Source organism: Cavia porcellus, unplaced genomic scaffold, assembly GCF_034190915.1.
Source record: "Cavia porcellus strain 051 isolate PalLab524CR breed Dunkin Hartley unplaced genomic scaffold, mCavPor4.1 scaffold_16, whole genome shotgun sequence".
Lineage (NCBI taxonomy): Eukaryota > Metazoa > Chordata > Mammalia > Rodentia > Caviidae > Cavia > Cavia porcellus.
In genome coordinates, this window is record NW_026947499.1 from 14,931,940 (window position 1) to 14,945,873 (window position 13,934).

Here is a 13,934-nt window from a genome sequence, read left to right on the forward strand (position 1 = left end):
TATCTCAGATACAGTTTTATTTCTGCATTAGTTTAATAAATATTTATTCAGGGCTTTTACATACTTACAATCACTTCCTCAGGGAAGCCTTTCCTGATTTCTCATGCTCGGTCTCCTGTTAGATTTCTGTCACTGTGAATTCTATTTTTCCTTTCTATCATATATTGCAGCTCCAATTATTTGTGCAATTTTTATTGAATGTGTGTCCTCTTTGCTAAACACCATAAGGGCAGTAACAATGTCTATTGTATTCATATTGCATTCCCAGGGCTGAGAACATGACTTAGCTTAGTCTGTGGGCCTTGAACTCCTACTAAATAGATGAATAAAGATAAAGCAGATAAAAGCAAAGAAGAAACTTTGTCTACAAATAAAGAATCATTGTGCAGCAAGCAGTCCCATCAATGACTGAGAAGAGAGCAAGTCTTGGGGCTCGTGTAAGTGAGTGTGAATCTTCTTGGTGGCAAAAGGTAAAGAATCTAAACTGCTCAGAACAACACTGAGTTGCACAGGAAAGAAAAGGAAAGAACAAAGAAAACAAATTTAGAAAGAAAGGAATAAGAGAACAAAACTCCATGCAATGAGATCAGTAGTTGTTTAAATGTATAGAAGGACCAGAATGTCTATCAGGAACAAATGCTCTGCCTTTAAATGAGACAAGGTTAGCCAGCCACAGGTTGTTAGAACAGCTCTAGCAGAGAGGCACAGGGGGAGTAGTCTTCCAACAATGGCAGAGCTCCATGGTCTGGGAAACATTCTCTAATTATTGGCTTCAGAAGGTCCTGTCTAGGTTCAAGTCCTTTGCTAGGTACACTGTGTGCGTCCTCTGAGCCATGGTGATAGGGCTCAGCAATACGCCAACGCACTATTGAGTAAGGGCTGGCAAAGGATGGTGAGGAGCCTGATTTGGAAAACAGTCTGTATGTGTAAAGTTTTATTGGAACACAGTCGCATCTGTGCACTAACATATTTTCCCTGGATGCTTCCATGTTCTGACAACAAAGCTTAGTAGTGATGATGGCCTGAAAAGTCTAAAAGGCTTATTATCTGGCCCATTATAGACAGCTCAGTGGTTCTTACTACAATATATAATAGTTGACATAGATTTTCTGTATAGGCAGCAGAAAAGGAACGAGCAGTGCTCTCTCCTATTACCCTGCAATAGGGAATCCATATTTTCTTAAATGAAATGGTGCAAACATAAAAAAGCTAAGTTAACTACAATTGAAAAAATAGTAGTTTTTATTGAACTTAGAGCCAATGATCAAAACTTTTGGATGCTTCATCTGTGTTACACACAATCAAGATCCAAAGAGGTCAGTTCAGTGAAGTTGCTGCAAACTGCTCTGCTTAGCAAAAATCACACGAAATCAGAGTGATTAGAGCAAGTTTTATTTTTGTAAGGGAGATCAAGGGGTATCCCGTCATAAATGGCAAAAGGTTTCTTACGAAAGCGTGGTGGACGACCATAATAATTAAAACTTGGAATAATTACTACCATGTATTGAGTTCCTACTCTGTGTCAGGCACTGCTTGCTTTAGGCATGTCACATGTTATTCACAATTCTCACAATCGCTTGGCAAAATAGGTATTACTCTTCCAGTTTTCCAACTGAAGAAACTGCAGTTCAGCTAGGCTAAAAAATATCAAAGCCAAATCTCAGAGCAGAAGGCTAAGTTGAGATTTCAACCTGATTCTATAAGACTCCAAGCCTGTGTTCTTTTTCTTAGGTCATAGTACACCATGCACTTTATGGTACACAGTAGTAGCATTTCAAAATGAGAGGAAGCAAGCAGTAGCTTCAAAAACAAAATATAACTTCTCCTTCTCAAAAGCCATCACAGCATCCACTTCTTGGACAAATAATGAGTGTCTAACTCCAGGGGTAGAAAATGACATGCATGTCCCTCCTTGCATCTGCCTCAGAGAATTCATTTCTCAACATGGTCAATTCCATACAGTACCCATGGACCATCTGCTGGTTTCCACTGGGATCTTTGCTGGTAAACTAAGTGTCTGTAGTTTACAGAGAAAACCACTCAGATTAACGTCTTTAGAAATAATCTTTTTTTTTGTCTTTTTGAGACAGAGTCTCACTATGCAGTTCAGGCTGGCCTTGAGCTCACTTTGTAGCCCAGGCTAGTCTCCAACTCTCAACAATCCTCCTGCCTCAGCCTCCCAAGTGCTGAGATTGCAGGCGTGAGCCATCACACCCGGCTTAGAAATAATCTTGAAAGACATTATCTGGTGACTGGGCCTTTTTAGTGTCCAAGATTCATGCATTTAACTAGTTCTTTCAGTGGAAGACGAATTTAGCAGAAGATAATTTCTAAAACAGGCTTTACCAATTACAATCTATAGAGCTTGATCTTTGGAAAAGGGGCAGGAGCAGTAACATTACCATCATCCTGATTTGTCATGACCTTAGCAATTTCATTTATAGAGTAATTTAAAATTTACACTATTAAAGAAAAGACATATATCATAAAGAAGAGAGGAAAACAAGCTATTCAGGCACTATCCACAAATTTCAACGTAATTTCAACATTAAAGGTACAATTTGAAATAAATAGTTTGTATCTGAAATTTCTTTAAACCTCAAACATGCAAAAAACGTCATTGCTCAGGGTGTGTCTGGAACCATTTAACTTTCTTTCATGTAGAAAAACCAAACTTTTACATGCATGATAACAAAAGCAATGCTAGGAAAATGAAGATGTATGATGAAGCTATCAAAGAGATTCTTTTATGCTCATTATATTACCAATATCATAATTTTAAAATAATTCCTGAGAATTTAAATGTTTTTGGGAACAAATTTGTGAATATTTACTAAAGATGTACTGTCATGTTTCTCTCAGTCTAAGATGTCATAACAGTAAGATGTACCACTATTTAACAGACATCTCTATTTTATCTATAACTTGGAAAAAAGTCACCAATAATAAGATTTTGTTACTTATAAAATACATACTACTGTTTAAAAAATGTATCTGATTGGCTGACAAATAGAAATTGTACACATTTAAGGTACACAATACGATGTTTTGATATTCATGTGTAATGTGCTCAATACGTTGATAAATGTCACTCCACATAGTTCTTTTTTTGTCCTTGTGAGACTAGTTAAGATCTACTCCCTTAGCAACTGAAGTACACAACACGTTACTATTAATGATAGTTCCAATGTTTCCAGTAGATGTTGAAATATAGATAAAAAATTTAATGAAATACCATTGTTATGGTTTAGATAAAAGATGTTCTCCCAAAGGCTCATATGTTTAGAGATGAGTTTTATTTGGGGGGGGGGAGTGATAATATCATGGGGCACTATCCTTGTCAAGCTCTGAAATCACTGAAACTGTGAACTAAAATAAGCCTATAATGTCAGGTGTGATACACACACCTGTAATCTTAGGACTCTGGAGGCCGAGCCAGGAGGATCACTGAGACCCTGCCTTAAAAAAAAGCCTTTCCTCCTTTGTCTTATGTATGTTAGATATTTGGTCATAGTGTTGGAAAGTTTATCAATACAATCATATATCCTAAAATTGTGCTGATAAGACAAATACGTATCGAGTAAACATTGTGTACCATACACAGCAATAAGTACCTTAAATCCATACTTTCATTTAATCTGTACAATTTCCAGAAGGTAGACAGTCTTATGCAAATTTCAAAAAACTTGACCAAAATTATATAAATAAGAAATGTCAGAACTAGAATTAGAACCCGAGTTTGACTCAGAGTCTGCTCTTCATCATGATTTGAATCTATGGCCTTTCAATTTGAAGTTTTAACTAATTATAGCTGGGAGTAGAAGGCTACCTTTCTTTTAATTTAGAAAATAATTTCATACAAGACAATCAAAATTATACTGAGAGAGACAGAATGTTATTACATACATACATATGCCCCTCCATCTCAGCTCTTGCTATGTAGCTCAGGCTGACCTCAAACTTTCTCAATTCTTCTTCCTCAGCCTCCCAAATCACTGAGATTATAGGGATGAGCAACCATGCCCAGCTTCACTTCACTTTTATGAGAAGATAAAATTAGGAAATGAGTGCATACCAGGAACTATCTCAAAAGTGGAAGTAATAAGATATCTCCTGGCATCTTAACTGTTGTGTAAAACTTTAGTCACCATGACATCAGTATGGTATAAAAACTAATTTGATGATGATCTTGAGTCATCATAAAAGGAAGCATCCTGGGTTTTTTGGGTCTCATTAAGAAGGTTGGAAAGGGTATAATCCTTGTTACACTGCATAAGCTGGGCACTAATTAGTTGTAAGGTTCAACTCAGCTGGTATGTCCTCTTAAAAAGACAAAACTGAGGAGGTGCTGGTATGGATGGTCTCAGCATAAAAAAGTTTTCATTCATTTTTACTTGCTAAGGTATAAATTGCAAAAACCAAGTAATTTGATGTATGAGTACAAGCAGCTATTATTAAGTATATGTTCTGTGCCAAGAAATATGTTAAATCTTTACCTATATTATCTTATTGAAGCCTGAAAATACTTATGATCCATGCATTTTTATTTTCAGTTAGTAAGTGAGAAAATTCAGGGTTAGAGAAGTAAAAAAAATGGTCAAAAAAAAAAAAAAAAAAAAAGAGATCCAAGATCACAGAGCCAGAATTACCATGTCACACAGCTCCCAGAGGTATTATTTCCATCCAAAATTACTTGAATGTCTGCTGGCATGATGTTGAAGCCATACATGGTGATCTTACCAGCTTCTTGTTGGTGAAGCCAACATTCAAATCCACAGTGTCTAATTCTAAAACTGACTCTATCCTGCTAACTAACATTCAGAGCAGTTCCCCCATGCAAAAAATGCACATTTATTTTTAAGAAGCATGCAGTGATTAATTTAAAATTCTCAGGAATATTATAACAGACACCTATCACTTATATTATTTTGCCGTATTTGTTTCAGTCCCTTTTTTCTTCTCAAAAATAAGAACATAGATATGAATTTATTCCTCTTCCTTTATCTAGAGAGTGTACTACTCTAGAATCATATCTTTTATTTCCTTGGTATGTTTGTACACAGTTGTGTACTCTTAACAATACATAAAAGTGTTTATAAAACTTTCACAATTGGCATCATACTGTATGGTAAGGTACAGTAATTTTCAAATCTGTTTGTTCATTGAGTACTCTTACACTATGATTTTGATATTTATCCATGATGAAACATGGGGATCATTTTTATTCTAAACTGTGATAAACTGCAACCAAAAAATATGGTGAATGTTTAAATTTTAAAAATGTTTATCTCAGTAAAAGATACATAGACATTAATGTCCCTCAAAATATTCTTTGTTTAAAACTACTTATTCCCTCATTCTTGTCACTTTCTGAAGCAGTTCTGGAAGTCCTCTTTTGTGAGTGTCATTAACTGTGCTGTTGTGACTGCCTTGGTGTCCTGAATTGATTAAAAGCTTTATTTTTCATGGGCAATTTGACTTTGGAGAGGAGCCAGAAGTCACATGGTGCCAGATCTTGTGAATGAGGACACAGCATAATGTTTTTACCAGCCTGCCTTGCTGTTTGATGGCACTCAGTAGCAGAATTCACTGTATTTTAGATCATATCTTCTTTTTTTTCTTTTTGTCTTTTTCCTTTTTATCAGTACTGGGGATCGAACTCACGACTGTCTGCTTTACAAGGCAGGCGCTTATGCTGCTGAGCTAAATCCCCAGCCCTCTAGATCATATCTTCTAAAGACACCACGTGATATGCCGCAATTTATTTGCATGCTCTCCTCTGGATAAGAATCTAGGTTGTCTTCTGACTACTACATACATGGCTGCATACTGTACACTTTTCCCAGTGTACATGCAAAAACATTTCCCTGAGGTCTACTAGAAGTGAAACGGGGGGTCATGGGGATTTCTCCTCACTAGCTTTACGACTTGTGGCCACTTTCCACTTCAGATTGGCTTTATCAGTTTATGTCCCTATAAATGGAAGATGAATTATTTCCTTAGCTGCTGCTCCAAGTTTACTATCCTTAGACTTAAAAACTTTTGTCAATATAAAACATATAAAATAATTTTAAATTGCATTTCTCAAATTACTAAGGCTGAGTAGCTCGTGATGTTCATTGTTTATTTAGGTCTCCTGTTCACCAAATGTATCATATTCTTTTTCTACTTTTCTGTTGGCTGTTTTGGCTTTTTCTTTCTGATACAAAAATTTTAAGACTTCTTTATAAATGCTGAGAGACTGTTGGGTAGATATCCTGCAACTATCTTTTCTCAGTTTATGGTTTGTCTTTCAATTTTAATGCTTTATATAACTTTATAATTTACATAGTAAAAGTGATCATATTTGTCATTATGGGTTTGTCTTCTAGTGTTGGCGACTGCACCTGGAGCCTCATGTGTGCTAGGCAAGTGATCTACTATTGAACCACACCCTCAGTCCTTTCCATCTTTTATTTTGAAACAGAGTCTCACTGAATTGGGTGGGCTACCCTTGGACTTGTGACCCTCTGAAGTATGGAACTTCAAGTATATGCTGACTTGAGTGTGCAAATTAATATAAGAAGTATATGAGGCTGGTATACAGGCAGAAAATACGTAAGGTCTGGGTTCAATATGAAGTACCAAAAAAGAAAAAAGTACATATTCATATTTGTATATGCAAAAAGAAATTTTGGGAGGGCACATGAGACATTAACAACAGTGGTTCTCTGTGTGTGTCCATGGGGTTGAATAGGAACTGAGTGGACAGGGCCAATGGTGGAAGGTCACTCTTTATTTAAAAAAAATAAGAGTGTCTGGCCATATTGCTAGGCTGAACTTGAACTCTTGGAAGCCACAATCCTTCCACCTCAGCCTTTCCAGTCCTGCATCACTGTGCTTGGCCTTTTTTTGAATTCCAACCCACGTGAGTCTGTTACCTAATTCAGAGAAATTAAATAAATATTCAATTTTTCTCCCTTCAATTGTTTTTTTCCCCTAATACCTTTTTATGGAAAAAAGATATTCAAACAAATTATGTGTCTTTATCATATTTTTCTTTGTTGGAAAGGGTCAATGATTAACTGGAAATATAACAGAAAGTATTCCAATTCTCTTTGTAGGCCAGATGTTTTGATAAAGAGAAAATTATAATTTGAGAATCAAACTGGAACTAAGAAATTCTTACAGGATCAGTTTGGAACCAGAAAAGAATAAATTAAACAACACTTAAACCTAAAGTTTACAAACCAGATCATCAGTTGCTGTGGTGGTACATGTCTGTAACCCTAGCACTTGGGAGGCTGAGGCAGGGGAATCACTGTAAGTTTGAGGCCAACCTAGGCTACACAGTGCGTTCAAGGCCAGCCTGAACTGCACGATAAGACTTTGTCTCAATAAGCAAACCAAAGCAACTAACAAAAATTAGATAAACTAATTTTAAAACATGATTTTTAAAAGTTGAATGCTTTTAATTTAAAATTTACAAAATATGTAAACAATGGCAGTGTTATGAGCCAGCTCATCCTGGATCTCAAAGGCCAATCATGCACATCTTCTCTCAAGTCCATGACTAGGAAGTCAAACTGGTAGTTTGAAATTAGTTACAGAGGAAGTATTTAAACCTTGAAAATTGAAAATGCTGCAAATCAGGGGTCAATCCCACCATCAAGACCTATGTTTGCTAAATTTACTAATATGCCACTGGATAGAGGATATGTGTGTGTGTAATTTATTTATTTATTTGGTACTGGGGCTCACATTCATGACGTTGTGCTTGCCAGGCAGGGGCTTATGCTGCTGAGGTAAATCCCTGACAATTTTAATGTATATTAAAGTTCAAAATATATTGAATCAGAGAAGAGATTTTGTGGCATTTTAGACAGTTTTAGATAACAAAGTTTTGAGAACAACTTTAAGATAGATTTATCTTCTCATATGAAATTGTCTGAGGCTGTACTCTTTGTGGGTCAAATATTTTTTTTTGTATCGGGAATTGAACTCAAGATCTTGTGCCTGCCAGGAACGCATTTACACCACTGAGCTAAATCTCCAGCTCCCTCAAATAAAGTTTTAGAGTTAGACGTTTGATAAGCCTTTTAGTACTGTTTTACTACTCTTGTTACTAACTAACAAGAGTTGATGGATAAGTTAAGGTAATGTATACAACTATGAAGATAGGATATATATTACCACTCACAGTATAAAGAATTATTTTTCAAATATTAGCATATACTTATTATATTTCATGTTTGATAACTGCTATATCTTCTCAAATTCCTTCAATTAAGTTAATAGCATGAAAACAAAACAGGGAGAAAGTAATCTGTGTTATACAAGAACACATAAAAGATCTATAAATTCATATTCTCTGATACACATATAGCAGTCATTCATTAAATAATAGCTAGATGAGTTAATTGATGGTTATATGGAGTGATTCTCAAAAATATAATTAAAATAACTCTTTACTCACCCATTTCAATACAGGTGATCCCAAGTGACCAAATATCAACTTTCCCATCATATTGTCCTTCATCCATGGCTAAGATCACTTCTGGAGCCATCCTAACAAACATAATATGCAAAACTCAAGTTGTTAATTAGAAACAAAACTTCTAAAGTGATGTGATTAAACAGCTATTTTAAAGGATATTCAAAAAGTTTATCTGATATTTTCTTACATAGGTCATTTTTGAAAACACCAAAGTGTAAAAGTACTTAGTGAAATGAAGACTCACTATGAAATGATACATTATGTTCCATAAATTCTGGTTTTACCCTTTAGTATTGGTTTAATCTTGCATAAATTACTTTTCTTCATCTATAAAATAAAATTGTAGGGCCGGGGATTTAGCTCAGTGGCATAAGCACTTACTCGCCTGGCAAGCATGAGGTCATGAGTTTGATGAACCCTTATATACTTCTTATATCAATTTGTACACTCAAGTCAAACTTTTAAAATTTATTTTGTAACTATTTGTAACTATTACAAAAAAATTGTAATGGTTACCTTATATACACTTAACAAGGATTAATATATGTGAAATACAAACAAATTATTTCAAACAACATGAAAAATATTTTACAGCACAACATAAAGCAAAGTTCTCAACTATCTCAAAGATACGTGCATAACTTACTAAACAACAATAAAAAAACCAAAAGAAATTAGGATATGGTAACAGATGTCACTTTACTTGTTTGTCCACAATGCATTTTCATTACAGTGCAGGAATCCTATCAGTTTATGTGCTGTGGACAGAACTATATTCTACTATTGCGTGTACGCAGTTGCTTGGTAAATCTATCTGGTGATGAGGGGGTAAAATTCAAACAGCAGGTGATATTATTTTAGTAGGTAGGTAATTTTCCAGTGATGTAAGTCATTTTCTAAGATGTAATAAAATTCAAAGTATCCAGGGAAGATAAAAAAGGATTCTGGAATAGGCTCGGGGAACAACTTTAAAGTTAAATGAACTGAACAAAGACAGGAACTTGGATTTCCTTCAATGGAAGGTAACACTTACGCTAGTTGGCCAGCCAAAGAAGGCTAAAGAAGATCCCTTGTTCTTAGAGACTTGCCTCAAGAGAAAAGTTCAAAAGAAACCTCAAATGAAATCTAAAACCCGAGCTTGGTCAGTGAGTTGATAATCCTGCTCAGTTTACACACAGTGACATCAACCTTATCGAACAATTTGAAGTCACTGTTAAGTTTTATACTAAGTCAGAGTGTCTGTATTTTGCTAATGAGTTTTCTAACCTTCTCAAGTGAAATCTCATTTTGAGGCACACTGCTAAGACATTGTCAAAAAACAAAACAAAATGAAACTAATGCCATCTTGTTCATGTAGGCACATTTTAAACCTGTGTCCTATTTTCTAATTCTACATACCAGTAAGGTGTACCCACGAAGGAGTTGGCAGGAGAAGCCATTGAGGCAGATCCAAAATCAGCGAGTTTCACCTGACCTGGCTCAGATAGGAGAATATTTCCTGCTTTAATATCCCTATAGGAAAAAATAAGAGGGTTAGAAAATTGCTTTTCAATTCTGATTTTGGAATAGGTCAGAGCATGCAATTAATAATACAAAAAGTTTATTTAAAAAGAAAACTTTGCTCAGATAGCCAGAAGGGGATTTAATAATTACCGCATGATGTAAGTGGGCCCAGATTCCTGGGTATACTTACAAGTAGGTCATACTAATTACTCAAAGGTAGAGCTTTCTTCAGAGAGAGGGAAAAAAGTGAGGAAAAAAGGCAAACATGGCAGGTAAGGGACCTCTTCAGCTGTTATACTTACAAAAAATGTGTTCGTAAGTGCTAAATCCAATCACTAGCAATATTCTTTGTGGTGAGAAAACTGGTGCCATTTACAACTGCCTTTTATTTTCTCTTCCAATTTTTTTTCCTTTTTCTTTTTTTCTTCCAAATTAATATGACATTTCTGGAACCTAAAGAAACCTGTGATGGCTCTGTATTGACTACCTAACCAACAATCCTCAGCTACACACATACCTTTGCTTTCTTGCCTGTGACCCTTTCTCTCTGCCTTTAATTGTAAATGCAACTCTAAGGCATTTGAGGGTACATGTTATATAGAAGGTGTTATTTTAAAAATAACACTGTACAGTAAAAAGAAGACCCTGAAAGATCAAAACAAACAAGGATTAGGGGTTAGAAAATTGCATTTTTATTGTATTACTACAATGAATTGCAAGTGGTTAATACTAACAATATTAGATGTTTTATGCAGTAAAAGTTCTTAAGATACAATTTTTAAAAATTCATCCTTCAGTATGATAATTTAGAATGAGAAGATGTGGATATAGCCTCTATTATTTTTTAAAAGCACATGAGATGTAATGAGTACTAAGAACCATGGACTATATACATTGATGGGCCGTGGAAAGATAAGGTGGAGAAAATGAGAAAAACTTATGTCAAGTTGAAAATGAATCAGGCTCAAATGCTTCTGAAACAACTTTTAAAAAACTTCCCTTGAAAATTCAGTTTCCTTCCTTGTGATGATATTAGGCATCGGCAGAGAGAATTAAAAAAAAAAACATTATTTGTCTTTACAATAGGAAAATATCTTTTTTCTTCTATTTTCAATAAGAAGACTGAACTACTTCATAAATCAAAATAAAAACCTGAGACATGGTATTCATTTTTAAATTTAAAGAACATTTAAAAACTTTTAAAATTTATTTTATAACTAAAGCAGATAATGTCTTATGCAGAGTAAAACAGTAAGTCAAAGTGTAGATTTACATAATAGACACAAAAAACTGAACTGTGGCTTATAGTAAATGCAAACCATCAGAAGCAAGCTGGCATTCAGTAATAACATCTTGGTACCAAAGAAACACATTTTAAAATAAGATGTCAAATCCATAGATATTATGTAAATGTGTTTAATCAAATTTTATTAGACATTATTGGGTTCATTCTTTATTTTAATTTTTTGTTTTGTTTTTCTTTATTTTTTGCAGTGCTAGGAATAAAACCCTGGATCTCACACATGCTAGGCAAGAACTCTACCACTGACCCACACCCAGTCTGTCATTGTTCATCTTCTTTATAAATATGCAGAACTCCAGGCAGGATTTGGTGTGCCTGTCTTAGGGAAGTTCTGCTTTTGTAGCCTCAGTAACTGGTGATTAAAAGAAGGAAAAGAGAGAATTATGATCTAATAGTTTCGCTTCTTCCTAACAAAGGCCAAGTATTTCTTTTTGTTTGTGAGCCATCTTATGTCCTTCATATCTATCTAATATTCCACTTCTCCCACCACACTTTAAAGTCACTGTTAGGAGTGTTTTACTGAGAGAAAAAAAGAGTGGTAATACCTTTTTTTAGAGAAGTTAGTTGAGGGAGTTGGGAAGGATGATTTACGAGAAGTGAACAGTTTGCTGCTCCTCCTGGATGTTGCTGAAATTTAGCAACAGGAGAGTGGGTTATTGTACAGGAAATACAAGACAGGGTAATGGGGATGTGGGTTGGTATTAGAGTGCATGCTTAGCACGCATAAGGCCCTGGGTTCCATCCACAGCCCTAAAGAGAAAAGAACATATAATGTAGAAGAAAGCTCTGGATTATTGGATTGAAAATTAAGAAATCAGTATCTATTTGTATAGAAGTAACTTGTTACATGGAATAGTAAAGGGAAAAGAAATTCAACTATGAAATAAATATACACAAAAGTTAATTTTCTTTTCTTCTTGATGAAAAGGTCACTAGGTCCTTCTTTAAATTCCCCTGCAACACTTAGCCTGGAGGCTAGTTACCTATGGAAGGAGAGGATGTGTGCTTTTGTGGATACATGGTAGAGACCAGGGGGAGATGCAACCTAACTCTGGTAATATTAGTCTTTATATCCAGGAGCAGCAGCAATCTGTTTGCTTCCCATAAATCCTTAGGCACTCTGAAAACTGGAGCATGAACTAATTTCCAAGGTTCCTGAAATAGAAAGTCTTGTAACTGAAATGAAAACGAAACTGGTCTCTAATCTTACCTATGAATCAATGCATGAGAATGTAGGTAGGCCAGCCCTTGTAAGGCACCATGAGTTATAGCAGCAATCTCTACTTCCTGAAGTGGTTTCTTATGAACTGAGGAAGGGGGTGGAGGAGGAAGATCAGGAATAATGATCAGTTTCATTCCTGTTTTTATTATTTTTTACAGCTATACCAGACTAAATTATAGTTTCTCAAATGCTAACTTGGTAATATGTTCACCTAAATATATAGGATATGTATTTTCTATAGAATAGTAATAAATGATTAGGTAACAGGAAAACCAAGTATATAAAAACAAAACAAATCAACACTTCAAAACAAAACAAAATAAGTCTAATAGTTACTAAGTGAAGAATTTTTAATTATCAGTGGAAGTCAGTACTACCACAGTGATTTCAGCTGGCCAGGCTTAAAATTATTAGTCCCTTTTGACATTTTAAATTCCTGCAATATTCTAGGTCACATAATTCTCAGCCAAAAGTCCTCTATAATTACCCTCTCTAACTACAGGTTTTCTTATTTGTAAAAACGGCTAATAAGCAATTTCCATTCAAAGATCAAGGGTGATTTTGGACTTTCTTTAATACAAATTTTTAACATAGCCTCTGTTGTGACAGAATTTCCAGAGGACACATGGTTAGCCATGATATCGGAAAGGGCTGAATATAATATAATTTGATAGCACTAACCCCTCTTTCATCCATACACATGAATTTGATGTTTTTGGCTACACATATCACATCACATTAGCCAAATGTTTAAGCAATATCTGACCTAGATGGACCATGAACTACACTGTAGGAAAGCTGCTACCATTTCCCAGATACTTTTGGTAACACTCACAGAGGTAAGTTGCACAATCCTTAAGCCCAAGTTATCACCCAACTAGACTGCCCAAACTGCGTTGTAATGCAAGGGACAAACATTCTGAGTAAAGTAAAACAGAGAGAGGGTAGAGTGCTTTCATTCTTACCTTCTAACAAATCAGAGGCTGAGCCTAAGCAATATTCCATCACCAACTGTAAAAGATTTTTTAAAGAAAAATAAATATTAATAAAAGCTGCTGGAGCCAACCTATCAAGGAAGCAAGAATGCTAAGAGTACAAATATTTTGATCCTCTTGAATTTGTATTATTGTGGTTGCTGACACTAATTGATTTTCATAATTTGTGACATCTCAGTTTTTGTTCTTTATTTATGATTTTCCACACTATCTTGTTTTAGAAAAGACTTAAAGGGGCTGGGGATTTATCTCAGTGCCTTAAGTGCTTGCCTGGCAAGCATGAGGTTGTGAATTCGATCCCTGATCCCCCCCACCAAAAAAAAAAAAGAAAGAAAAAAATGACTAGGTTATATCATACAAATAAAATATCATAGAAAGAAAAAAATGACTAGGTTATACATAGCTAGGTTATATCATAAATTAAATTTTGTAACT

At 35.0% G+C, this 13,934-nt stretch overlaps 1 protein-coding gene across 2 annotated transcripts in view; it reads right to left on the reverse strand.

Annotated features, from left to right (window-relative positions):
* Taok3 (TAO kinase 3) overlaps positions 1-13,934 on the reverse strand; it is a 171,112-nt gene that overhangs the window by 61,294 nt on the left and 95,884 nt on the right. For both annotated transcript variants that reach the window (XM_013141872.3, XM_013141873.3), the window contains exons 6-9: positions 13,470-13,515; positions 12,493-12,589; positions 9,875-9,988; positions 8,456-8,547 (exon numbers count right to left, since the gene is read on the reverse strand). In XM_013141872.3, the coding sequence (XP_012997326.1) occupies positions 8,456-8,547; positions 9,875-9,988; positions 12,493-12,589; positions 13,470-13,515 (349 nt within the window). The remainder of the gene's footprint in view (positions 1-8,455; positions 8,548-9,874; positions 9,989-12,492; positions 12,590-13,469; positions 13,516-13,934) is intronic.